Genomic DNA, 27,585 nt, shown 5'->3' with positions numbered 1-27,585 from the left:
TTATGGAGGAAGTGGAGAAAGAAACAAAGCAAAGAAAAACCTTCCTTCCCAGAAGCAGCACCTCCAGCCAGTTGCAGACAGTGAGCTCTGCCTTGCTGCACTCTAATGGAATCGGTGTGAACTGTGGCCTAGAGGTCCAAGACAGTTCACATAAGGGAAGAACAGAGAGTCTGGGGCAGGCTGGATTGAGGTGTGTTGGGTTGGGTTGTGCTGAAGAGTGGGGTATGGGAGAGCTTGGGCTGGCTATGGGATAGACTGGGATAAGGTGGGTAGGGTAAGTGCTTGTGGATGAATGAAGTGGGTATGTTGGTTTCGGATGTGTTGAAGAGACTAAACTGGTATGTCTGAGAAGATGGGATGGGATGGGATGTGAGTCAGTGAGCACTGGGGTCTGCAGGAGAGAGTGGAGTGGGGCTTGGGAGATAGAATGGCTTAGGGTGGCATGAATTTCTGCACAGCTCAGACAAGCCATTTGAGAAGGCTATGAAAAAAGAGCTGGTTTTACCCTTGTTTTGCTTAGCAACAGCAATGGAAAAAAAAGGAGTGATCAGTTGGGATTGTCTGTTGCTCAACTCATTAACATATTAAGAGGGAAGGCATCGGATCAGAGCACTGCAACTTCAGGGCTGCCAAAATGGGCTTCCAAATGCTCCATGAGGAGGACTGCACATTTGTCTCCCTCTTGTTTTCCCTTTATCCCTCACTTTTGTTTGCCTAGGAGCAAGCTGCTGCTGCAGTTACCATTTACAAGCTGCCTTTTTGTGACTTGTGTGTAAGGGGACTCTGAGCACTTCGTTCCAATGCTATCTAAGCAGAGAATACCATAGAGGGTCTCCCCGTCCCTATGGGTGAGTTGGCGTGATGGGTTTCCTCTCCTCAAGAAGGGGTCAGCCAACAGGTGAACCAATGTATTGGTCCCTTGGCTGGCTGATTTGCATGAGAAAAGTTTAGGGAATTGACACTACAAGGGAATTGGCTGAGGCTTGTAGCCAACTGTAGAGGCCTTTTATCATTACGGATCTGGACACAATAAAGCTTGCTTGATTTTCAAATACTTCAAAAAAGATAGCAATTATTGCTTGAATATTTGAGTAGTTACAGGATTGTTTGACTGATCATGTGAAATCCTGTTAAGTTGTCCCAAGGCCTCTTTGTTTTTTGGTACCATAGAGCATTTGTTCCTAAACTCAAATTTTACTGGTATTTCTAGAAAAGAATTAGCAAACAAATCATAACAGTGATTTAAAAATATGAATATTTCATATTTGTTCACTATAACACATACTGCAGGCTAACTTATCACCTGCCTCCTGTGTGTAAAAGAATGCAGGACAATTATTTTGATCAGGAAAAAATAGTTTTCCAGGTTTTCTGCTTTTCTTCCTTGCTCCATTTTAGTTTATTTTTTCCACCCTCATCTCTGCTTTTCCCCAGACCCTATGTTTTGACTCTCCCCAACTCATCTTCATTCAAAAATTCTCTTCCCCGGCCCCATTCTTAACCATTATTCATAGCTTCTTCTCCATTCCCCCTCACCACCCTTCTCCTTTTCTCTCTCTCCTTTCAGCTTTTCTCCTCACTTCCCTACCTCTTTTAGCAGCCCTTAGAAAGATGTGAGTTCTTAAAAATGATAAATTCAGCTCTTGAGCTGCTGACCCAGCAAACTCAAGCTTTGAGCCTCCTTTAGCCAGGCAATAATGGTGCTTAGCTTAATGGAAAATGTCACTGATTCTCTGGTGGGCCCAGGGTCTCTTTGCTTGCCTTTGACCTTGATTGTCTCTAGAGTCTCCTTGCTAGGCCTACCTTCCTGCCATTTGCTGACTTTTTGAAAATACCATACTACTGCCCTGTGCATTAAGAAGTATCAGATCATGCCTCATAATGTATAGCCTAAGAGCTAACGAAATTCAAACATAAAAGGCAACAAAGTACAATTGAAGCCAACCTCAACCAGAATCTCCAACCCCTGTGCTTCCTGGCTCCTCCCCTCTTCAGTGGCTCTGAAATAGCTTAATGGGTCCAAGTTATGCTGAGCCCTGGATCCCATGCCTGCCAGAACTCCATTGATCACTGAGATATGAGCTTGATCTGCTACTGCTTGGAGGGCCTTTAAATCCTGGTACTCCTGGGTACATCCTAGGCCATTCCAAACCTGACTGGCCTGAAGAGCACCAATATGTATTGTGACAGGGTCAGGTGAGATGGCTACAGGAGAGTGATAGAAGGTAGATATATTAGCCCCAGATTAAGCAGGTCCCTTTTCCCTGAGTAAGATAATGGGCTGTTCCAGAACAATCAGGAACCAATTAAGGCAGGCTAATTAGGACACCTGGATCCAATTAAGAATCTACCAGAATCATTTAGGACAAGCAGACTTATCAGGGCACCTGGTTTTAAAAAGGACCTCACTTCAGTTAGTGAGGCACGTATGAGGCGCTGGGAGCAAGAGGCACAAGAAGCTGAAAGTGATAGGTTTACTGCTGGAGGACTGCGAAGTACAAGCGTTACCAGACATCAGGAGGAAGGTCCTGTTGTGAGGATAAAGAAGGTGTTAGGAGGAGGCCATAGGGAAGTAGCCCCGGGAGTTGTAGCTCTCACTGTAGACAGTTGCAATCCACAGGGCCCTGGGCTGGAACCTGGAGTAGAGGGCCAGCTCAGGTTCTCCCCATCCCCCCCCCCCCCACTTCCTATTTGAGACAAGAGTAGGTGACCTGGACTGTGAGTCCCACCAGAGAGAAAGGTCCCTGGCCTATCCCCCGGCCAACTAGGTGGGTCAGCAGAGACTGCAGGGATTGTTCTCCTCCTTTTCCCCATGCTGGCCAGTGATGAGGTTAGCTGAGTGAACGGCAGGTTTGAGCCACTAGCAAAAGTGGCCAAACTGAGGGCTGCCGTGAATCTGAGGCGAGCAAATCCGCCAATAAGCGCAGCACCCACCAAGGCAGAGGAGGAACTTTGTCACAGTATCTATATCCAACCCTGGGCATTTTGCATCGCAACAACCTCATGCTGTCAGACAAACAACCCCAGCAGCCTATTTCTTTCAAATACGTCAAATATGCCAGATCCGAAAATGGTGTCTTTGTGGAAAGAAAACAGCTGATTATTTTATTTTATGTGAATGATGGAATCGGGACTAATACAGTGTTGACCTAAAGTACATGTTGGTAAATTCTGAGAGTGTAAATGGGTGTAGGGGATGGTATATAGGACAAGAAAGCAACCAACAGAAGGGTGTAAGGTAAACAGACTCCTCTTTCATACACGTAATCCCTCCTGCTGGTTGTTTTTTCCTGCTACAATCCTGTCCTTCTGTCCTCTCCATGTATAAATGACACTCCAACCAATTGCATCTCTCCTCTCATTTTGGTCTTAACATTTGAATTTCCAGGAGTGAAAAGTGAATTCTTTAAAGATACATAAGACCAATACAAAACCAAAATCTTCAACATGAAAATGGAATATGGATCTAGTTATACATTACACAAGATGCATTACCTAAAAGGCCAAGCAATGGCATCGAAAATCTTTTCCACAAGGTACCAAGACTAATTATACAGCCAGCAAATTTTTCCAGGGACTTTGTATAGGTATAATATTCATATTATTAACTGGCACTCTCACAAAGAACCTCAGAATTCACAAGATTACTTTAACTAATGTGAATAATACATGCGTAGGAGGTTAGTATTTAATTTGAAGGCTGGTATTTACAATTCCAAAAATTGTTTTGTTCGGAATTTGTCCAAAATTTATTCTGGAATAGAAGAGAGAGAGAGAGAGAGAAAGTAAAGTGCAATTAAAAAAAAAAAAAAAAGATTGGCAATTGTCTTCTCTACCTTGGACACTTGGGGGCAGCATTGTCCACTGAATATTGCAGGAAGAGCTAGAACAGTGAGAATTGAGAAAAACACACCAGGGCAAGCAGCAGGCTCTCTTTAAGAAAAGCTTGTGAGCCTAAGGAAAACTTAATTAAAGGCAGAAGAAAATCTGGCACTCAAGAATGGCATGGGGTGGGAGTGGGGGTGGAGAACAAGTTCTCTTTTGGGGGGCTCATTCAGTTCATGCTCCCTCAGTCTGTTACATGTTCCGAACAAGTCTTGTCTCAGATTTCTCTTTCACGACAAGATCATGACATAAAATTGACACCCCAGACAGTACCTCACAATCACTGCAGCTTCAGTGCCTCCTGTGCTTGGAACAGTTAAAAATGTTCTGGCATCTGAGTAGCAAGATTTTCAACTTGCTCTGTGCCTAATCAGTAATGTACTTATGGCCTGGGCAACATTAATCGGAACATTATCTAGTGCCAGCTTATTGAGTTTTCAGTACCCACAACTAGGGCCAGATTTTCACAAGAGATTTGTTCCCATTTGACGCCTACATAAGAGTCAGATTTTCAAAATAGCTCAGCACCCAATATATATATTTACTTGGGCCACTTAAATGAGCACTGAGCTCCTTTGAAAATCTAGTACTAATGAGCAGGAAAGAGACAAGAAAACACAAAAAGTTTTGTAAAATGTGTCCATTTTTGGGCCTGATTGATTCAACCTTATGTTTGTTATGCTCCTTTGTGTGAACCTAGGAAATCTTGGTTCAAAATACTAGGGGAAGGAGCAAGTTTCCTTACTTCCTGCCTTTAGGTTGGTGTGGGCTAGGGAACTAAGGGCTGGTCTACACCACCATGGTAAATTGATCTAACTTACGCAACTTCAGTTACGTGAATACCATAACTGAAGTCGACATAGTTAGATCCACTAACTGCGGTGGCCACGCTGTGCTGTCGACAGGAGAGCATCTCCTGTTGACTTCCCTTACACTTCTCAGGGAGGTGGAGTACACAAATTGATGGGAGAGTGCTCGCCCATCGATTTAGTGTGTCTTCACCAGACCCGCTAAATTGACACTCACTGAATCAATTGCAGCAGTGCCGATCTACTGGTAAGTGTAGACAAGTCCTAAGTGTGGGCTTTTCCAAAGCTCCTAGGGGTGTATCATATAACAATAGCAGTGAAGCCATAGAATCATAGAATCATAGAATATTAGGGTTGGAAGGGACCTCAGGAGGTCATCTAGTCCAACCCCCTGCTCAAAGCAGGACTAATCCCAGCCCAGGTGGCACCTCCTGCTAGCTGCAAGTGCATACCCAGAGTCCCAGCTAGGCTTGTATAACCTCCTCTGCTACAATTTCACGCCTACTGTTATTGGAGCTAGTTAGAGCAAAACAAGCTCGGGTATGTTCACACATGTTGCAGTCACACCACTGACCATAGTGTAGACATACCCTAAGTGGTTTGGAAGCCCAAATCCCTTTAGAAGTCAATGGGACTTGTGCACCTCAGTGCTTTGAAAATCCCACCCAAACTTTTCACTTTCAGCAAACGTGCCTGAAAGGGTTAAGCTGTCACTGAACCTTGTTGGTGAAATTCTAAGAGAAATCAGAGAGGCCTTGCTCACTTGAGGTGGAATCGGTGAATATCTTGATGCAGCTGTGGAAAAAGCCGTTAGACTCCGTTCACTATTTATGATGATACTAATTCTGTATTCCATGGAGGGCAAGTGCAGACCCCAGAGGCTTTTCATGTAGCCCATTAGGAGGCATCAGTTCACCTATGTGTTAGCTCCCCATCCTGTCTCAAAATGTCAAAATACCTGGAGGTGACTCAGAAAGAGAGAGGAGCAGAAAACAGAGAGGAAGTGTTGAGTTCAGTCCGTTCCACTGCAGCTTCTTGATGCCTCTTGGAAAAGCTGCAGGACAGCTCACGGATGCAACAAAGACGGGGAGCGAGAGCATCAGGGAAGATTGGCCAGGTCAAACAAGCAACATAGAGGGAGATGGGAGAAGACAGACGAAAAAAAAAGGCGAGAAAGGAGACAAGGAAGAAGGGAAAGAGAGGGAAAAACACACAATGGGAGATGAGGGATGAAAGGGAGGAATTAGCAGATAAGCACCAAAGGAAAGGAAGTTAAAGAGGAGAGATAATAACTAAAGAGTACAAGAGTGTGACATAGTGAAGGGAGAAAAGAGAGACACAATGGGGAAAAGGAAACAAACAAGCAGGAGGAAAGTACCACCCAAAGACCAAAAAGGAGGAGATAAATGAGCTGCAAAGCAGGAAGAAAACAAAAAAGCAGTGTTGCCAACTCCATGATTTTATAGTGAGTCTCACAACATTTCCTGTTTTTTTTAAGCCCCTGCTCCTGGAGTCAAGTGATTATCTGAGCATATCCATTTTCATTTTTAAAAAAGTATGTTTCTAGTCCTTGTGGTTATAGAGAAAAGCTTGAAAATATGAAGCCAGTTTAGCCTAAAGACTCACGGACCGGAAGGCAAATAAAAAGAACTCCAAAATTATTTTTAAATCCCATGATTTTTAAAGCCAATCTCAAGATTTTTGAGCATGTGGGATAGCACTACAGAGAAGGAAAATCCACTCTTGTCAGAAACAGTGACACCTGTCAGACGCAGGCAGAAAACTCCACTTCTCTAAAACCTTACTCTGGTGTTTCCAGAGCCTGGGTTAACAAGGTAGGACAACTGGAAAAGAACCAGACTGAAAGAGAAAGAGGAATGACTATTTCTGACTTCACACTGTTTTCAGTGTTTATTTCTGAACTGTTTCTTCCGGGTGGGGAGGAGAGATCTGCGGCTCCCTGTTCCAGACTGTCAACCAAAAACTTCTGTCAAGACCCACCTCTCCTCTTGTCATATCATCATCCTGTCTCATTTTATTGAGAATTAGTTGCTGTGGTAAGGACTGTGCTGGCCTAAAATTACTTATCCCATTACCACTGGAATCCATTACTTGCCTAAGCAGCCTCAGACATCTCCGCAGCCACTCTGCTAATAGCCTTACAAGCACTTCAGATACGTAAACCAATTAAATCCACACTATACTTTACAAGCTGATTACAGTTATCAGCATCTTACAGGTGGGGAAACTGAGGCACTGAGAGGCTAAGAATTTTGTTTAGGAGCATAGTAGTCAGTGACAGAACAAGAATTAGAATTCAAAAGTTCCTATCGCCCAGACCTGTGCTCGATCTGCTTGACTATGCTGCCTCCCAATTACACATGGCTGCTTTGTTAATAGCAATCATGACGAGCAATAGCCCAGAGCCTTAGAAGTAGAACTGGGAGGAACATTTTTGATTACATGTAATTTAACAGAAATATGCTGTTTTGTTGAAGCTGAAACATTTTGTGGAGACGTGTCAATTTGGACGACATTTTTGATGGGACAGTTCTGAGGACCAGAGAGAGAGAGAAAACCAATCTGAATTGAAAACCTGACCTTTTAGCTCAGAAAACAGATATTTTGACACTATTCCAGTTCATGAAAATGTCCACTATCTTTTGTTTTTATTCCAGTGTGAACAAAGACAAATTTGGAAACCCTGAGAGCTGTCACAAAACAGAATGGTTGTCCTTTGGTCAGAGCTACTTATAACTTGAAATCACTCTGTGACATGTCAAAAAGTTTGACCACCCTTGATATATATATGTACATATATATATGCACGCACACGCACACACACACACACACACACATACAGAGGGGGAGAGAGGGAGAACACTCAGTATTTGAAATACAGTATATGAAATTGCTCACAGCACATTAAGAATGCTCAGCAACGTGTAATTTTAGGGTTGCACTTTATGTTGTAAGACACATTGTGCTGTTAGCAATCTTTTTTCACTCACTAAGCACAAGTTATTTGAGTTTTCTAGTTGAGCATAGACCTAAAAGAATCTTGGCTTTTTAAAAAAGGGTCATATATCATCAAATACTGAGGTCTCAAATCAGCTGTTATTTGAACATTATCTGCTTCTTTTGAAGGTCCTGTACCATCCTTTCATCAATATCCTTTATAGCAAGCCATGAATTTGGAGGATATAAAACCTACAAGTCCAATTAAAGAGGCTTTACATACAAATTGCATATTCTTTGAATGTCCTTTTTATAAAACCGGTTCTCTCATCTCACAGATCTTTTTGTCTGACCTTCCTTCATTTCCTTAGTTTGTTTTCCTCTTCAAGGACTTTCAAAGAACATTTCTCTTCATCCATTTCACCCAATGAAAAATAGTGGGAGCAGTCTCCCAGTACCTCTGCTCCTCTTCTTAACCACCCATCACATCCACAATATCTGCCCTACAGTAAAAGGGGGAGCAAAGGTGATGGGTAACAGCTATCAAATAAGAAAGTTGCGAAGCGGTGTATGTGTGGGAGAGAAATCAAATAAAAAACAGAGATGAAAAAATAATTTACTGTATGTAGTGCAGAGGAAAAACTCATGATGAAGTCCTACGTTAACTCACATAATGCTTTCAGGAATCAGAAAAATGACACTGTCAAAACACAACATTAGTTTTCAGAAGCCTCCAGGCAAAATTTTATTTATTTAAAGTTAGCTCCTATTTTAATAACAAAAAAGTGGCAGCATATTCTACATCAAAGAAAAAACTTTTCCTAATGTTTCCATTCCTCTTCTGAAGTACGAAAGCTGAAGTACCAGAACTGTCGTTCTCTAAATAATTATGTGAGTGTCAGGATCTCAACCTGTGAAAGCTTTTTCTCTGCAATGGGGACTGTACTACAGAGACTCATCTCTGGCACTGCTTAACCTGAACAGCAACAGGGGGATATTTTGACTATTTCTATTTAAATCGTTAGTTTTAAATGAGATCCAAAACAATTAAAGAAATGGCCTGTGTCCAAACCATGGATCTGAATGTCTGTGTGTATTTTAGTTCCTACATGAAAGATGAGAGCAGTCAAGGGTCACCACATAGGATTTTGCAGATGGCAAGTGTCCACCCAATCTCTGTGATTAGTATTTATTATTTGTTATGCAGAGGCACCTAGGACAGGTCACTCATTTACAGAAAAATGGCAAATAAGTGATGCTTCCATCACTTATCTCCCACTTTGTTCTCTTCCTTTAGGGCACCCCTTCTCACCCAATTTCTGGAACCATTGTCTCTCCTGATTTGCCCAGACATGGAGCATATGGATTAAGGGCAGTTTTGCATTACTGCTTTAAAGTCTTGTTTTAAGAACTCTGGAGATATTGAAATGCATTTAATGATCTTTTTCTTGGATACAATATTTCTTTTTCTTGGTCCTTGGTATATTAATATTTTACTGATTCCAAACCACTAACTAACGCTGAGGTGGCAGGCCATGGACCCATTTCTCCAAAGCCATCTGATAAATAGAGAGCAGTCATTCTCCAAGGTCCTCATTCCTTTGGGTTTATTCTTGTTTATTTTTGGCTTTCTGGTTAGTTCTTTACTTTTGGCACTTGCCTTCTTTTCCCTGTCGTCTCATACCATTTAATGCTCTCCGTTTGAACCTCAGTGGTCATGGCATTAGAACTGTGCAAAATCTCCCAAGTTTAGCTGCATTGGTTTTGCATTTGAATGAACTTGTTTTTTCTTGATCTGCTCTCATCACAAACTCATAGGCAAGGTTTTTGTTTGAATATCTGTTCTACAGAGTGGGATTGGGCCTCCACTCTGATGTGACAAGACAAATCGGATGTCCCAGGAACATATTTCTCCTGACTAAAAAAAGATGGGAACTACAGAAGGAGTGGCTAGGCTTCTGCCAGAAATAAAGGTAGGCCTTAGCTCTGACCCAATGATAGAACTCTTATCTCAAAGGATAAAAATTTGGGAAATAATAATGATTTAGTAACAGAATAAAACATGTGAATATTTCTCAACAGGAATTACGAAGGAATATGAAGGCCTCTGCCTGTCAGAGTCAGATAGGAAGAGGGGCTCACAGCAGAAGTCTGTGGTGGTAGAGTCTTCTTTCCTGAGTCACAGAAAATAATAAAGCTTCATGGTTGCCATTGTAGCTGTAAGTTTGCAGTACAGTATGTGACAACGGTGCTTCTGGAGGTCTGACCAGTGGATTTGCATAGTTTTGCTCCACAGTACATAAGGTTTACAGTCTCTGATGGTACTCCCATGTGCCCCCTATATGCAGCAGACCCACAAAAGCTCATCTATGTCCAGGACTTTCCAGGCCTGTGGAGAGAGGAACTGATTGTGCATGTTACGGCCGGCAGTGTTGTGTATTGGTGCTCTGTACTGTTAAATACCCCAGTGGTGGACAAAGTGAATCTTGTATATATAATTTGTAAAGCACTTCAGGATCCTCTGAGGATAAATGTGCTATAAAAATGCAACAGATTATTATGAACGTTCTCAAGATCTTCAGCTTTATGGAGATGACTCCTCCTGTGACTGCTACAGATATTATAGCAAACCAGACTCCAAACTTTCCAGCTGGTGCACAAGCAAATTGGTGTTCGTGATCATAGTCATGATCATTTTTTCTCAAAGACATTATCCACCTTTGACTTGGATTTGTGCATAACTTGAAAAAGATTCAAGATTTTTGAAAAAACAGAGAACAGAAAAAAGAAGCATGACCTAAATTCAGCTCACCGCAACTTTATTTTGTACATGGTGTCTTTCAAAATGCTTGTAAAAGGCTTCAAATTGTACACAATGAATTTCACAATCCTTTAGAGTTAAATAATACAATTACAAAAATAAACAGCAATGAAACAAAAAATTTAGGTTGGACAAAGGTAAAAAAATGGTTTGAAGAGATTTCAAATAGCATAAAGACTCAATGGGCTGATGAAACAAGAAGGCTGCTCCTGGCTGAATGAGCTGCAGAGAAGGCGGCTTTCTTGTCCGTCAGTAATCAGACTTTTTGGTGGGAAGAAACCAGTACCTGAAGAGAAGAGGTAGGCTGGAGGAAGTCAGTCTGTGGAGATTTTAAAAAGCAAGGTGGGAAGTTTTGAATGTGATCCTGAAGTAAATGAGATTCCAGCAATGAGTAGCAATCAGGAAAATGTCAGGAAAGTTCAAAGAGATAGGTATCAAAAGAGAAAAGGCAGTAGTAGGAGGATCAACAATGGGCAAAATCTACCCATGAATTAATCACACAAAAGATGAAGCCAAAAATCCAGAGCAGTGAGTCACTGGTAAAAGGGCACTTGCATGAAACAGAAGTGTGCAGTTCTCAGGTACCCCGTCTGGTTTTTAAAATTAAATCTTAAAATATGTCAAAAATATTCAGTGTTCAGATGAGAGAAAGTTGAAAAAAACCCAAACCCTTCAAGATCTCAAGTCTGTATTTTGAATGCTTGGCTAATACATCAACACTGGCTGGCCTGCCAAAAATATTAAAATACAAGTAAAGACATCATAAATTAGTAAATTGTCAAGTGTTCTTAATATGTATTCCTGGTGCCAGACATACTTATAATAGTAAAAACAGGTTACCAAAAAAGGCTAAAATATTAGTGCCAGCTACTAGTCAGAGAGATCAGAATAGTTTTATTTTCACACACAGAATAAGCTGGATCTGTAGAAGCCAACGCTTTCTGAAAGAAGCGATGATTTAACTTTGGACATACAAAAAGTTTCTCTGTTTAGGATTTCAGTGTTCATTTGGAGAACTTTATATCATACAGTACAAATCTTCCATTAAATTAATGCATTCATTTATTTGAAATACAAGTTGTACTCAGTTACTGTATTTTGATAGAGTACAATATTGCACATAGGCAGGAGATAATGGATTGAACGGAATGTCCTTGAACGAGAATATCTGCTTCAGATCACCTCTCTTATACCCAGGAGACATTCTGCTTCCAATGCTTGCAAGACTTCTGAAAGCTGGGAGGAAAGATGCACCAAAGCTACGTGGTGTAACAAATCAGCTCTTGAAAAACTATAAAATCTGAAAGGAAAAAAAATTAAATAATCTCTGCTTAAAATATCTCAATGTCATCCTTTAACCTATTTAGGAAGATCAGCTCTGATGGCTTTATGGAAGCCCAACCATGTGTACTGTACAAGCTTAATGGTATTGTAGCCATCACCAGCTTTTGAAATGAGTGAAACACAAAGTTATTAAATCAGTTTTTCTCCTGCAGTCCCACTTGGTCATTTCCTTTAAGCTTATTTCTGTGCAATTAAAGAAATAGGCATGCAGATTGTTTTTAAAAGAGGCAGAAGACAAAGTTCACTGACAGCCAACTCTGTAACCAATACAAGAAATAAATCTCACCAATTTTTAAAAAAAATATTTCATAGTATATTTTGAGCTCTTGGTACAGAAGAAAAGGGAGACAGCAGAACTTGTCTCTGGGTTACATTTAAAAAAAAATTCATTTCCCCCTGACTGTTAACACAGCTTTCCTGTTGGACTGAATTGTGTCTTCCCCACATTTGTGTTTTTAGTGCTGGAATCTTCATCAGCGTACCTTTTGTATCTTAACATGAATAAATCATAAATTTTCCAGGGGGTTTAATAAAAAAAATCAAAGAAACAGAGGAATTTGTGTGTGTGCGTGTGTATAGAAAAAACCAAAGCTCTCAAAACCAATATCTTACCTCAGTATATGTATTTACACACCCAAGATCAAAACCGGTCTAGGTAAACTCTACAGCACTGTCAATCCTATGGTAAAAGTTACATTTATACTTTTCAGATATTAGCGTCCTTTTTCCTCTCCCACTCCTTCTCTCTCTGTCATCCGCCCGCACCCGCCCCTTCAGCTAACACTCTTTGGTTTCAAAGAGACTAAAGAAGAGCTCTGTGAAACTTCCCATTCACAGCAGGGCCAGGTAGTTATGCTGAAAGTACCAAAGCATACGGCAGATAAAAAGGTGCTAAGACATTTCCTTCTGTTATAAAAGTCATAGGTCTGTATATGAAGCAGCATTTGAACTTGTGTTTCAATATTGAACAAATTACCTTGTTCATATTTAAAACTCAGCAAACCCAGCTTCTAACCTCAGTTACTTGCATCACAGCGAGGAGGTATGAAGCCTTTCAAGTCAGCACCAAAAGACACTATTTATTTTTATTTTTTCAGCTAGTCACCGAGCAAATATTTTAAAGCTCTTCTAGCTGTTTCAAGAAAAGGAAAGAATTCCTGGCTGGAAGCATTTCTTGGACGAATGCATTGCTTCACCACTTTTCAGCACCTGCACAAATTATTGACCTAATTTGGGGGCCGAGGGGTGGCTAGTTTGAGGCTTGAAATCTTGAGGACATCAGACAAGCGCGACATCTTTGAGAACAAGGATCCTGTCGGCTGAGTATATATTGTATCATTCGCTGTAGTACAAATGCTAGAATAAAATGCATTTGAATGCCTTTTCTAAGGTCAGTATGAACAGATTAATGAGATATGGTACAGAGATGGGCAAATTCGTACCTCTTCTCTGCCGCCACATCTCTTTTTGTGTAAAGCTAAAAGCACTCACCCTCACTTGAAAGGCTTTGTCTCCATCTTCTCTCCCACTGGTCCCCCCACTCCACCCCCTTGTGCCTTGTGTTCTGGCCACTCTTCACATTACAACCAATAAAATGTGTGTATTTTAAAAGCTAGGAAAGAAAACATGCTCATTGAAGCTGAATGTGGTGACTGCTTGTCTGGCTGGCCAGGGGAAAGGGGTGAGGGGATGCTGCCCTTTCCTTGGACACCTCTGCAACTGGGTGGCAGAAAGGTTCACCTGGATGGAGCAGGGAGGAACAGGAAGTGGCTGGACCAGGGGAGGCAGAGTCCCCTTCGGAAGGAGGGGTGTAGTTCCAGAGAAGTCCTCTCTCATCGCAATTGGGCTGGCAACACCTAATAGTCCCTATTTCATATATTGCGCTGTTCATCTGTAGTGCTTAAAGTGCTTCACAATATTTGAAGGGTTTCAGAGTAGCAGCCGTGTTAGTCTGTATTCGCAAAAAGAAAAGGAGTACTTGTAGCTCACGAAAGCTTATGCTCAAATAAATTTGTTACTCTCTAAGGTGCCACAAGTACTCCTTTTCTTTTTACAATATTTGAAGGTATTTATCCTCACCACTCCCCAGTGAGGTAGGGAAACATCATAACTCCTGTTTAACAGATGGGGAACTGAGGCACAGAGAGGCTAATGACTTGGTCATAAAGGAAGCCCATAGCAGACAGGGAATTGAATTTTGGACCTTTAAAAGAAACAACCTTTTTGGAAAAAATGGACTGGAAGCACTGACTGAAAGTGAGCTTCACCAAGAGGCTGCCACCCCTACTGTTTCCGGGGAGTCAAGGATCCACTGTGACACTGTTAGGCCTTCATTGTCCTGATCCTGACACATGTACTGACCACACTGGCCTAAGAGAGGGACGCAGATGACATTGCCACCTCCACCAGCTTTGGCTAAATCCCAAACACCACCTGGGATGTGTGACATTGTCATCATCCCCGTTTCATGTGTGTTCTTTTCTTTCCCCAACTTATTTCTTCTCTTTCCTATCCCTATCCTTTTGCCTCCTGTCAAATAAGAGTCTGGCTTAGCTGGCCAAGACTGTATAATTTGCAACACTGCCCTAACCCTGTGATCACAGAAGTAGATAAAAGCTATGCCCTAAACAGCCTGGCACAAGCTAGCCAGGTCTTGGAGTGCTCAGTAAAACTGTGTGCCTCTGTTTTGCAGTGAGGTGCCAGGTCAGAATCAACACCAGAGATGGAAGCTGCATTTTCCATCTTTGTTGTTCTTTTTCTCTTCCCTTTTGTGTGTTTGTCTTGTTTTATCTTCGAGAAAATGGGATCAGACTTCAACAACAACAGCAGCAGCTCCAGCTCATTCCAATGAACTTTTTCTCTTCCTGCCTTGCCCCCGCTCCAAAAGGACAGTTTTTACCATCTTTAACACCATCTAAACCACCACCAAACAAGGGGTTTCCTTCTAAAAACTCTCTCCAGCTAAAGGAAAGAGAACAAGGGATATTGTTAAAATGAAAGCCTTACTTAATACTTCACATTTCAAATGCTTCGACTGTTTCTCCTTTTTTTGTTTATATCCTCAATAAAAGGTTAAAAGCTTTTTAATGTTGTGTTTGAACTAAGCAGGCTGAGATCTATTCATACTAAACCCCAAACCTTGATGAAAACTGTTTAATGTGGACAGTTTCAGGATCATGTTAACACCTTTGGGGCAATTTAATACATCAACATTATTATAACAAGTCTTAGGCTAATCAAAAAATGACACTGACTATTCCTAAACGAATGTGTTGATAACAGCACCTCCCTGATACCAGACTCTTTCCCATTTTCTCAGGGAATGATCAGGAACAAGAATCTTAAGTTAAATCTATCTAAGATTCTGTATTGTGTAATGGTATCTAACTACCTCTGTGCCTTCCCCTTTCTTTCAAAAGCGTTTGAATGAAAAACTAATAATTGAACAACAAATATTTTACACGTTATGAATTTAAACAAAAAATAACCTCAATTAGTAGAAAAAGCTTCAGGATGAGTTTTTAATTATTAGAGAGAATAGCTGTGACCAAAACAACCCTCACTCAACACTGTGGCTACTGTACTGTACTTTCTTGTGTGGTGATAAGAAATAATGACAAGTCTGATTCCCAGATCACAATTAGCACAGTATGTCACATATACGAGGCAAGAGGATACCAAGAAAGATCCTCTCAACTTTAGTCATTGGCTATGTATCAGCTGCCAAATATATAACTGGCAATGGGAAGAAAATGAAGCCATAAGGCCAAAATCTCCTCTCAGTCACACCAGTGTAAATTTGCCATCATTCAATTGACTTCAGTGGAGTTATTTCAGACTAACACTGATGGAACTGAGCGCCAACTGGAGCCCTTGTATGTGTAGCTCCTCCAGGAATGATTACATGCCTGATTGTGAATCAGATTGTATTTTCTTAAAAAAATAATCTTCCAAGTGGAACATGAGGGAGGGAATTCATGAATGTGTAACATGGAGATAAGAACATCACTCTTTCCCCAAGGTTTAGTTTTACAGGCTTTGCCTGACGATGGGCTTTCTCTACAGTGCCTTGGAGACTCAAGCTAAATCAAGAAGGCTATCTGTACTATATTGACCCTTAAACTCATTGAGGGTGAAATTCTAGCCCCATTTAATTCAATGGGAGTTTTGCCACTGACTTCAACGAGGCTGGGATTTCTCCTTTAGAATCTGATCCCACTTCACCAAAGGCAAAATTCCCACTGACTTTACAGGGAGCTGGTTCGGGCCCTTAGGGAATACCAGTAGTTCTGTAATGAGAGTGCTACAATGGATAGAAAGTATAAAAATATTCTATACTGCTTCTGGAAAACAGGTGACAAATGCTGTGTTCTTTGACAATGAGAATTTGAATAAGAACTGTGAAAAAACGGAGATTGTGACCCTTGTTATTCAGATTGATTAAATGTGTGTTATGACTATTCAGGTGAATAACTGTTCACCAACATCGGAAAGGGGTGGGGGGGGGGAAGAGGGGGTCACAATCTGGCCAGGAGTAAGGCCTCAGGATCTGAAGTCAATGTATCCAGTGCAAAATTAACATAAGAAAGCTTCAAAACTGTATTGGAGGTCATGTACCGATCCTCCAAACAACAGCTGAAAATGACAACCGGTCTAGTGTGCCCCGGCCTTAGGATTCCAGAGTCATTAACATCTCCTGTGAGAGGCTTGTTGTTGTTATTAGATGCCAGAAAACACTTTAGATCTGAGAAAAAACAGGACAGTATTTTGAAACAAAATCTTTATTTTTCCTCCAAATGTGGAATGTGTCATTTGTCATCAGGCACTGTCCATAGAAATATTAACATTTTAAGACAGGCTTTGCTCAAATCAAGCAATGTACACCTTGATGTTTAATGAAAATATTCAACATAATCAAGATCAACTATTCTCTTCACTCTCTTCTGGGTGGAATACATGCTTTGATATCAACAGATCACTTATAAATGACTAGCTCAGCCAGCATGATATACGAATAACTTCCTTTTCAGGTAAATCCACTACAGGCACCAGAATCAGAGCTGGAGTCTTCTCGCCCAACTGGTCTTCTAGGTAATCTTGCAGTCCTAAAACAGGAACAAAATGAATGATGAATACCTTCTGATTTTTGTGTTTTAGTCATTAAACAAACGCATTTTCGACTGTAAAAAGTGTGTAGTTTTAAAAATGACTTACATATTATACATTTAAACAAACCACTAATTTGCAGGATTCTGAATATCCCAAATAGCAAAGGTAACAGAGGTACTCAGCACATTACTGAATTTCAATTTACCTGTACCTAATTTGTGTCTTGGGGGGGTGATATGGGGGTAAGTTTAAATTCAGTGACTGTATATTCTGAATGTCTCTTTTACTTTTCATATTTGAATATTCAGCACGTAGCTCTCTACAGTTAGTAGGTCAAATTCTGTTCTTTGCTGCACTTGTAGAACCCCACTGTGTTAAATGTTGCAGTGATGTATCCTGGAAGAAACATACCCCACTGATTTTTTTTTAATGTGTTTGCAAGTCACCTTTAAAATCAACAGAAGTACTGTATACCTTTACTGCTATCTGATCATAGAAGTGTAACAAATTATATTAGATACTTCGTATCTCCTTATGGAACCGTTCTATATAATGTAATGGGGGTAAAGCCTCTAGGAGTCCAGAGAAGAGCAACAAATACGATTAGGAGTCCGGAGTTAATGATTTATGAAAAGATTAAAACAACTAAACAAACACTAAGAAGGGATGTGCCAACAATCTACAAAAGTTTAAAAGGTACAAACACCATGGAGGGAGTGGAATTCATGTGATGCATGGAGAGTGTGTCTCATTAGAAGGCTAATGGAATGGAACTAAGGAATGACAAATTTGGCTGAATATCAAGAACATCACATATAGCCTCACTAATTAAGTGGTAGAAGCCCCATCACATAGCATTTTTAAAATGTGATTGGAAAAAGTGCTAAAAATTATACTGAAGGAACCGATCCTGGGCTGCAGGGTTTAGGTTTTAATAGGTCTTTTCTGTCTTTAACTTCTGTGATTTTACCAACAGTTCATAACATTAAAAATTCTTGGCTAGACAAACAGTGTAAAGAGGACAGAACTTAAACATTTTATTGTTTTTCCCACTGTATGAGAGACTGTGAATATATAGTTCAATCAAAGTGTTAACATGTACTCAGTGAAATTCTGGCTCAACCGAAATCAGTAGGAGTGTTGCCACCAGGGGCAGGTCTACCAATTTTGCCGCCCCAAGCAGTCGCTGCCGAATTGCCGCCGCCGCAACAGTGCTGGAGCTGCCGCCGAATTCCCGCCGTGCCCAGGACAGGGACTGCCGCCCCATTCTGAATGCTGCCCCAAGCACCTGCTTGGAAAGCTGGTGCCTGGAGCCGGCCCTGGTTGCCACTGATTTTGGTGGAGTCAGGATTTCACCTATTGTTTTTACTGAACGGCAACAGAAGGAATACATCTGAATATCTTGTAACAGGGATGTTACCATACAGATGTTGCAACCAGAGGAACAAACTAAGACTACTAAAATGCTGCTGAGTTATTGTGCATTGAAAATTGTTGACATTAGAGATGAACGTTGACAGAGGTGAACCTAAGATCGATATTCACTGGAGGGTCAAAGGACTTCATGTTCTGTGTAATAAGCAACTCAATCTATGTATCACCGCGATTTGGCAGTGACACACTGATTAAGGGTCAGTTGGCATTTCCATTCCAAACTCTGATTTTTGGGTGACTTCATAGTTATGCTGGCTCAAAAGGCATTGGGTCAAAGTATGCAGGAAGTTGTCAGCTCAATGAAAAAAAAATTACATTTTAAAATAGGTTATTTTTATTTTATTTTTGGTTTTTAGACAGGCAGAAACCATCCCTTCTGCCACTAACTTTTCACAGGTTTGTAGCCCAGGTCTACCACCATAAAAAACTGGGTATCATTTTCGAAGAAGATATTTGGCAAGGAGGTAGTTCTGATAGTGAACTCAACTCTTTTGGTACTTGGAGGCGACCCAAAATATTTACTTTGGAAAACTCTCTGGTAAGTTTTGAGTCAGAAAGGGCCACATTTTCAAAAGATGACTCTCCTTCTTGTTTGTGCAAACTGCATTTGCAAAATCTGCACCAAAGTTTTTCACCTTCAGTTGAATTATGGGTGAAAATCTGGGTACTTGGATCTCCCACTGTCCTATCACAGGTGAAAATCAGGTATTTAAATGGGCAAGTATTCTGTTCTGAATCTGCAGCTCATTTTGTTAGTCTAAAAACATGGGGGTAAAAATTTGCAGGTGCAAATTTCACTGGCAGTATGGGAGGATAGACCTCCTGCCTTCTAAAAATAAAACTGTAAGCCAAAGTATGGGGGGAGAGGGGCACTGCACTATTAGTGAAATTGTGTCAGTTCAAATGGACATAGTTAATTAATTCAAGAATACAAAGGCTACATCTTTTATCTGTTATAAATAAAACAATAGTTGATCCTCTAAGTCCTTTCTTCTACTAATTACACCATTTTAATGATGTGGCACTAATAAAAACAAATCCTTAAGGTTTTCAGCAAACTATGCTTTTAGATAAATAATAACTCAAGTCAGCATTATTTATTATTTTTTATATTAAGTAATTCTTTGCTTAAATAGCTAAGATTTCAAGTAGCTTTTTATCAATGCTGAATATGGAACCAATTGTTCACTTGTTTGTCATTCCTGTAAATAAAAACACAGGGGAGTGGCTGCCTATGGTGGTGGTGTGTATATGGGAGTGGGGGATTGGGCATGTGTATTTGGGTGGGGTTGGAGGAGGGGGCTAGGAGGAATAAATATACTTCAGCGATGATCTATGCTAGTCCAAACTGTCTCTTTAATGTGCCCTCACCAGACTTTTCAAGTCTGATAGAGAATTCAGTGATTCATTTCAAACGTCAGTAAACAAGCATTTATCAAAGTGATAAATACAGTATTTTCATTTTCAGTCACGTCACTCTTCCCATTTCTACTTGGTGTTACCCCAATGCAGATGAGAGCCTAAATCTAGGGTGCTCTCCACACCCACTGCGCTCAACAAGAATTGAGGCCCCAGACTGTCACCAGGAATTTTTCTACTTAAATCAGGGAAAACTGAGGGACACATGAAAACACACAGGAAGGTGGACACAACTGGAAATTAAAATAAAATTGACTCAAACCAACCAACCAACCAGTGCTATTTGTTCTTATTGTCCTTTCAGTAACAATAGGAGATAATTCAGATCAATAGTGCAGTGACCTTTCATACTGACCTAATACCCTTCACATTTTACCATGGCACTTTTCAACATTATAAGTTACTGCTTTTAAAGGTGGTCTTCATGCTAAACAGCTCCATGAATGCAACAGCATCCTTTTATAGAATCAATCTAACCTTTACAAAAATAGTCTTGACACGTGCGCTACAGTTGACTTTAGTAAGACCCTTAGACCCTCTTCTGCAGTCCTTACTTGTATGAGCTGAAGCCAATGAGACTGCTCATATGGGCACTGCTTGCAAAACCAGGGCCATTATCCTGATACTTTTAGTGGTAAGCACTCTCCGCCAGCTCGTTATGGGCGAGAACTAGCCTGCGTTGAAATGGAAAATGGTAGTAGAAAGATCATGTGTTTCACCCAGAACATAACAATCTATTTGATGTTACAACTACACTCTTCCTTCACTTTGTAATCAAAAAGATATTGTTACATCACTTAGTTCAGGTCTTTAAATCCCTGAGCTAATAAAGCCCCATTGCTTCGGCTGTGTGGATTTGACATGAAGCATGTACTTCGAAGAGAAGCCTCGCAGGGGATCAGGTTCCTAACACTTTACTAAGAGTTCCAGTCCCACAAGATGTGCCCCTGGTGCGTAGGGCACTTAACCCTTCGACCAGTACCAACATGACTATTCACAAATTATTGATGTCCCTAAATCCCTGGCAGATTGCAGACAGTTCTTGTCTCCCTTGAAGCCAAAGCATATGGCCACTAATGGGATGGATTAAAAAAAATACATACACACATTCAATCTTTGCCACATGAATGTAAAGCCACAGAAATGGTAGAAGGTGATTGAACTGGACTGAACACTGTTAAATACATGATTAGCCTCTTGTTGTGGATCATTTCCATTGATCTATATCTGGTTTCACAGCACAGTTTAATTAAAGCTGTCTGGAACAAGCCTGTTCCCTAAATGATCAGGCAGTGCAATGAAAAGCTGAAACATGAGGAAGCTTGAGGCCTTTAAAAAAAAGATCCAAGTGACTGTCTTTATGGCTAACAACAGTAGCAGGGAAGGAAAATACATTTCAGAAAATTAACTGGTTTTACTGCAGTTTTGTACCAGGCCTAAGTGCTAGAGAAATCAATTAATTTTTTCCCAAGTTTGTTCTTAGAATAATACAATGTGTTTTGGGTAAATGCAGAATTTCAGAACAAAATGTGTACAATCTACTTGCTTTATTCTGCATAAAATCCTCTTGCTCAGAATAAGCACTGAGCCTATTAAATAAAAACACCTTGATAGAAAAATCTGATGAAAAAATAAAAATGAAATAAAAGTAAACTGTTTCCTGAAGGATGATCTGTAGTGATTTTCTCCTGCAAAATTCTAGTTTTCTAAGGAAAAATCTGGACATCTTATATACTTTGATACTTAGCTTTTGATTAGCGCCTTTATTATCTCTCTTCCTTCACTGTCCTAATGATATTTTTAAAATCAGTCATGCTGGACATTCCCCTTGAAAAGTATATGGGCCAGATTTTCAAAACTGCTAAGCTCCTGACAGCTGGGGGCAGATTTTCAAAAAAGCTCTGCTCCCATTTCGGTACCTAAACAAAGTGGCCAGCTTTTCCAAAGGACTAAGCACTCTGCAGGTGGATGGAAAATCTGGCCATAAATACATTACTATATGTTCTTATATTTTTATTTCAGGCTTTTAAAGCTGGGATCATAAGATTTTGCAATCAGGAACACAAACAAATACTAGGAGAAAAGAGGATCTGACAATGGCTACACATGGAAAACCGCAAATGGCACACAGGCCTGGGTGCCAGTAACTACTGATTTCTTATCCCAGTTATAATACCAATTATCCTTGGCCCCTGTGCAAGTCACAAGGTCTCTTTGTCTGTTTCTCATTTGTAACATGAAGCTAATGCTGATTTACCTACCTCTCATGGGAGTTCAATGGTTAATAATGGTTTGTAAAGCACTGTATATGTGATTATTATTAAACCTATAATTTTACATAATTCAAACTGCTTTACATATTTTAATGTGTACATTTGGCATTCATGAGTGGGGCAGGTTTGGCACAGTGGAGGTATCTAGGTGCTGTGCAAGCTTCTTCATACCGCACTTCTAATGCACTTCAATTCTGAACTTCAACCGTCCTGGTGTTCCCTGCCTGGGGCTCTGCTCTGGATCAGAGGCTACCAATCGTGCTGAATTGTTAGGTGGTTTTCTGATGTGGTGATGGGTGTGACAAATGTTCACCTGGGATCAGGGTGAGGCTGCAAACTCATTTTTAGTGGGAGCTACACTAAGTTAAGATTTAAGAGTCGGATGCCTTAAGTAAAAGCAATCAATCCACTTGCCACCTAACCTAAAAATCCAAGCTATGTTGTGAAGATTTCACAAGTTGCTATCATGTTTTTCTACACTAACATTTCATACATGATACATTTTCAAAAGGTTAAGAAAAAAAAAGCTCGGGTCTATTTACAAAAATGCACATGCAAAAAAATAAAGCTATAATTGCAGATACAGTTACTGTGATTATATGTGGAAATGAGTCTATATCAGTACTAATAGCCGGGCAGATGTCAAAATAGCCATTTAGAGATGCATCTGTCTGTTTTCATGGGTGCAAATAAGTAGACCTTAATATTGTGCCTTTGAAAAATCGTCTCATCACATTTATTTATTTCTTGTTTACGGACCCATCCCATTTGTGTGGATTCTTGCTGTTACAAAGTTTTCCCATTAAACCTGTTTCAGTTAGAACAAATATAATCTCCTTTTCACATAATCATATGACAGATGAGAATAAACTTTGGACAGGAAGGACCAAGGCAAATTCTCAGAGCTGCTGCATTAGTGATTCAACTTGTTCCCAGTTCAAAAGAATTGTCTCTATTTCTGTTTGTATGACACTGCACCTGATGGGGCCACAATTGTCCACAATAATCACTGTGCCCTTCTTGGGCACTACCAAAATGCAAATATTTATTATTATATGGGACCACAAGGGCTTTATGCAGAGAAGGGGAGGTGGCACAGAGAGACAAATGACTCCCCGTCCTCCAAAATGTCCACTGAACAGCTGAGGGTTCCATCCTGCCCACCTTGCATGGGCTCCATATCCATCCACAAAACAGTGGGGTGGGACAAGGGCCAACATTAGAGGGCATTACTGCCCTCCAAGCATTGAAGGACCTTAAAGGCGGTCTCCCCTCTGCCAGTCTGACCAACTTCCTTTCTCTTCTGCTGAGATGGGGGTGGGTGGGAAGGGGGCATGCTCAAGGATTGGGCGGGTGTGAACATTTACAAGAATCTTGCTCTCCTAGAGCTGAGTCACTTGGCTGAGAAAGTGGGATTTTTGTAGCTAATAAATTTTTCAGCATCTTAAAGACACTGAATAGAAAAAAAAGTTATTTTTAGAGTTGGTTCAATTGTGGACCTGTCAGCTTTGGCAATGCATCGCTTTTATCAGGCCGCCAAGTTAATTTGTTTTGTTTTTTTAGAGTAAAGTTTGCTTAAAGACCAGTTTCAGAGAAGTTACTGACTGGGGGTGTTAATTAGTGCTTTGCAGACTCTGCAGGGTTTGGTTTATGATCATTTTCACTTATTCAACCCTGTAATTCAAGTCACAAGGGAATGGGAGGTAACCAACCCCGTTCTGTTTATTTGAAGGTTTGATTGTGACTAACTCAAACCTCTGAGAGAATCTCTCTTCCCCTCCTCCTCCTTTGGGGCCCTAGCTCTGTCCCTCTTCCAGTCAAAATTAGTAATAGCACTTACACTTATGTAGAGCTGTATAATTTCAATGTTATGCACCAAGATATACCCTAAGAACATCCTTGTGAGTTAGGTAAGGCGTCTGATGATATTTTCAGGGGAAGTGGTCCTTATTCATAGATCTTAAAGAGGGTGCCATGTAGAAGCTTCTCTCCTCTTGTATTTTTGTGGGGTGTATTGGTATACCTGTAAGACCAGGCCACTGCCCCTCCCCTTCTAGGGAGGAGTGGGTCAGCGTGTGACCTGAGCCCACCCTCAAAGGCAGGAGGGGAAGGAAACACTTTTCCATTCCTGCTGCTGCCACACTAAACACAAGTCCACACAGCAGCCCATGAAGTTTATTGCACTAGCTGAGAAACTTCCATGAGATACCATGCTAAGCCTCATGGCAGGTAGTGTGAGCCATAGGAAACAGAAATGCTGAAAGAGACAAACAAAGAGAGGAATAACATACGATAGTACATGGTGTGCGTGAAACTTGGAGAAATGGGATGAAATAAGTGAAGGGATGTGAATATCAAGAAAAACGTCCTGACAATAAGATCTACTAGTATGTGGAGGAAGAAACCAAGTCACGTGGGACATTTAAAATTAGAGCTGACAAAGTATTAAATGATATACTGTAGAGAACATTTCTACATTGGCGAAGGATTAGACCAGTTGACCTAACAGGTCTTTGCCATCTCTAATTCCTGTGATAGACTGGCTTGAGAAAGAGAATGAGGCTGGCTGTAGGAGGAAGAACTTGAATGGAATTCCATGAATTCCTGTGCTGTCTGATATCCTCTCCTCAAGTACATGGACACTGAGGTTTGACAGGAATGTTTCACAAAGCTCTAATATCAATGTGCCAGATGCACCTACACTGCTGTAGGAGTAAGAAAATCAAGCAAGATAACCAAAATGACACATTTTTTCATATGGATATTTTTAACAATTGTAATTAGAATCTCAAATAACATTCTTAAGATATTTATGCCCCACGTAGCTCTTTCTGAATATATGTAAAACCATCTTCCATAATACACACAACCAGTCAAATTAGGTATTTTATCATGCATATCAATGGCAGGTCATGGAAAGAAATGTGACTCTTTTAAAGAAAGATAAACAAATGCTTGCTGAGCTCCTCTGCATATTAGTTATGGCTATTTTTTAGTAGACAAAATTAAGTTCTAGCTTTCATAATCATTTTTTCAAGCTGCTGGCTGTAGTTTAGAAAATAGCACAGCAACAGCATGTAACAGTCTTTGCTGGTATTCTTCGTTGATCCATATTTAGCATTGTCCTACATAAAGGCACTGTAAATAGTCAGCCTACATAAGGTTAAAAATGTGCACTCCTGTTTAAAATGTCATTAGCCTTCTACACTGAATAAAGAAACACTTAAACATTCCCTTCCAATACTCACAGGGAAGGCTAAATATAATTTCCAGGGGAAAGGAGGAACTGAACTTTAGTGAGTATGATTGCTCCGCGAGCACCAGAGCTGAAAAGTGAAAATTTCCATTTTTTTTTAAAGGCATGACAGAGTGCAGAAATCACAAGCCTATTTTCTTCGTATACCATCTTCCAGTGGCCTCAAGACCTATATAAGGTTCTCTCTCTTTAACAGAAATATGGTTACTGAGTTTCTAAGCTGTGTTCAGTCTCTGGGGAGGAAAGGGCAAAATGTTACCAAGTTGGGATGAAGTGTGAATGGAGACAGACTATTACAAACATATACAATAGTAAGGACCAATTTTTTAGTGGGCATTTAAAAATCACTCGCCGTATTTGCAGCTCTTGTTTGCTCACACAGAAACCTGAATTTGCCTGTGCAGATGGAGCAAGCTGCATTACTCACTACTGGTTCACACACACAACCACCATGCAAATATTGTAGACACATTTTTAGCAGTAAGTTGAAAATTTGACCCCCAAATTATCAAATGAAATAGCACATGTGCAGTGATGACAACATTTGCTTTTTCACCTCGGTGGCTGAGTTACAACTGCTTACCACTGCCCAGAATCTCAGAGCACTGACTGACACGGAAATTACCTGGCACAGATTTGCAAAATCTGGGACAGTTGGTAGCTATGCCCTTCAGGTAAGGGTTGGGGAACATTGGTGGAGCACTGTGTAGGAAGCTCTGCTTGTGCCTGCTGGTAAATCAAGGACTTCTATCTCCAGAGCTGTCAATCTGGCACCTTTCACAAGTGTTAAATTCACTTACATATTTTTTAAAAGAAGCTGTCATGAGACATACTGAAGCAAATATGTCCTTCAGTGGTTACACATGGACTCAGTTGTAACAGTGTTTGTTAAGTGCTTTGACATCCCAGGATGATATGTTCTGTATAAATTCAACATTTGTTGGTTTGTTCATCCACTTTGCTAAGTACTCTCTAAAATCTGTAGTCTTTGGAAACACCAGACCGGAGATAATGTGATCTAAATTGGACCACAAAAGATTCATATATAACTCTGGCAAAAATTACATGCATGTATTTTGTGGTAGACTTTGGCCTGCAAACAACAGAAAAAGTGTCTGAAAAATATTTTGTGGTCCAGCAATTAATTCTTTTCAATTGTTATAGAGAGGATCATACATGACAAGTTGTACAAAGAACACCTTGTATTCTTCAAATTAATAGGTGATAATGTAAAATAATACTGATAAAGCAACACTTTTTAGTTATTATGCCCGACCCTCACGTAGTATACATTAGAGCTACACTGATTTACACCATCAAATGAACTGGTCCATTATCTAGATTTCATATTTATATATAGTGCCATGTGAAAGCTAGTGAGGTTATTTCTAAATGTTTACTGTTCTGAACATTTAAATCAATCTACTGCACTAGAATAAAGAGTATACAATGACAAACCAAATAAAACTACACTGGAACACGTTAAATACATGATTAGGTTGTTGTAGGTATTTTCTATTGATCCAGATCTGGCTTCATGGCACAGTTTAATTAACGTTTTCTGGAAAGGGGAACGGATGGCTCAGGATTTTGGTCCTGGAATACATAGCCTACCATCAAACCCAGAACCAGCCTGTTAGTGACTGAATTCGTTACTACTGTATCTCATGACTTACATGAAATAAGTTGGAGGAATCTTGATTAAGTTACTAGTGAGGTTAGGCAAATATTCCCTAAATATTACCAATATTTGAGTTTGGATAAATAGATCAATTACTGTCTGGCACACCTTGAGCACCTGGGTCTCCTCTTCCTCCCCATAATCAAGGAAGAGGAGGCAATCTTTAGCTCCCATCTTATGGCCTCCAGGGTAGGGGAGTGAAAATCACTGCACTGGCACCCTCCTTGGAAGGAAGGGGAAGAGCAGTAAAAATCTCACATACCTCATCAAAGGCTAGGACAGGGGAAGTCTCTCCCCTGGCTTCCAATAAAGTGAGACCTATTAGTTAGATATATACTTGGGGGAATGGGATAGGAATAGGGAGATGTCTACAGCTGAATCCAAAAACAGCCAAATACCTGGACATGGCCTGAATTTTCACCAAGTACTGACTGCTGAATTGCCAAATGTTGGGCTGTATTCACATACGTAGCACCAAATTATTAGTAGTATAAATTATGGCAGTAGTGCCTCCAGGCCCCAAAAAAGATTGAGGTGCCATTGTGCTAGGCACTGAACAAACACGTAGGAAAACACATTCTCTGCCCCAAAGAACT

The 27,585-nt window shown here is 40.4% G+C and overlaps 1 protein-coding gene across 5 annotated transcripts in view; it reads right to left on the bottom strand.

Moving 5' to 3' along the window:
* Positions 1–16,582: 16,582 nt before the first annotated feature.
* The window catches only part of DPH6 (diphthamine biosynthesis 6), a 362,214-nt gene continuing 351,211 nt past the window's right edge, over positions 16,583–27,585 (bottom strand). For all 5 annotated transcript variants that reach the window (XM_007069356.4, XM_037900521.2, XM_043548583.1 and 2 more), the window contains one exon: positions 16,583–16,922. In XM_007069356.4, coding sequence (XP_007069418.2) covers positions 16,807–16,922 — 116 coding nt within the window. In that variant the 3' untranslated portion in view covers positions 16,583–16,806. The remainder of the gene's footprint in view (positions 16,923–27,585) is intronic.

Source organism: Chelonia mydas, chromosome 6 (genome assembly GCF_015237465.2).
Source record: "Chelonia mydas isolate rCheMyd1 chromosome 6, rCheMyd1.pri.v2, whole genome shotgun sequence".
NCBI lineage: Eukaryota > Metazoa > Chordata > Testudines > Cheloniidae > Chelonia > Chelonia mydas.
Note: the sequence above shows the minus strand (reverse complement) of the source record. Positions and strands in the feature narration are given on the sequence as shown.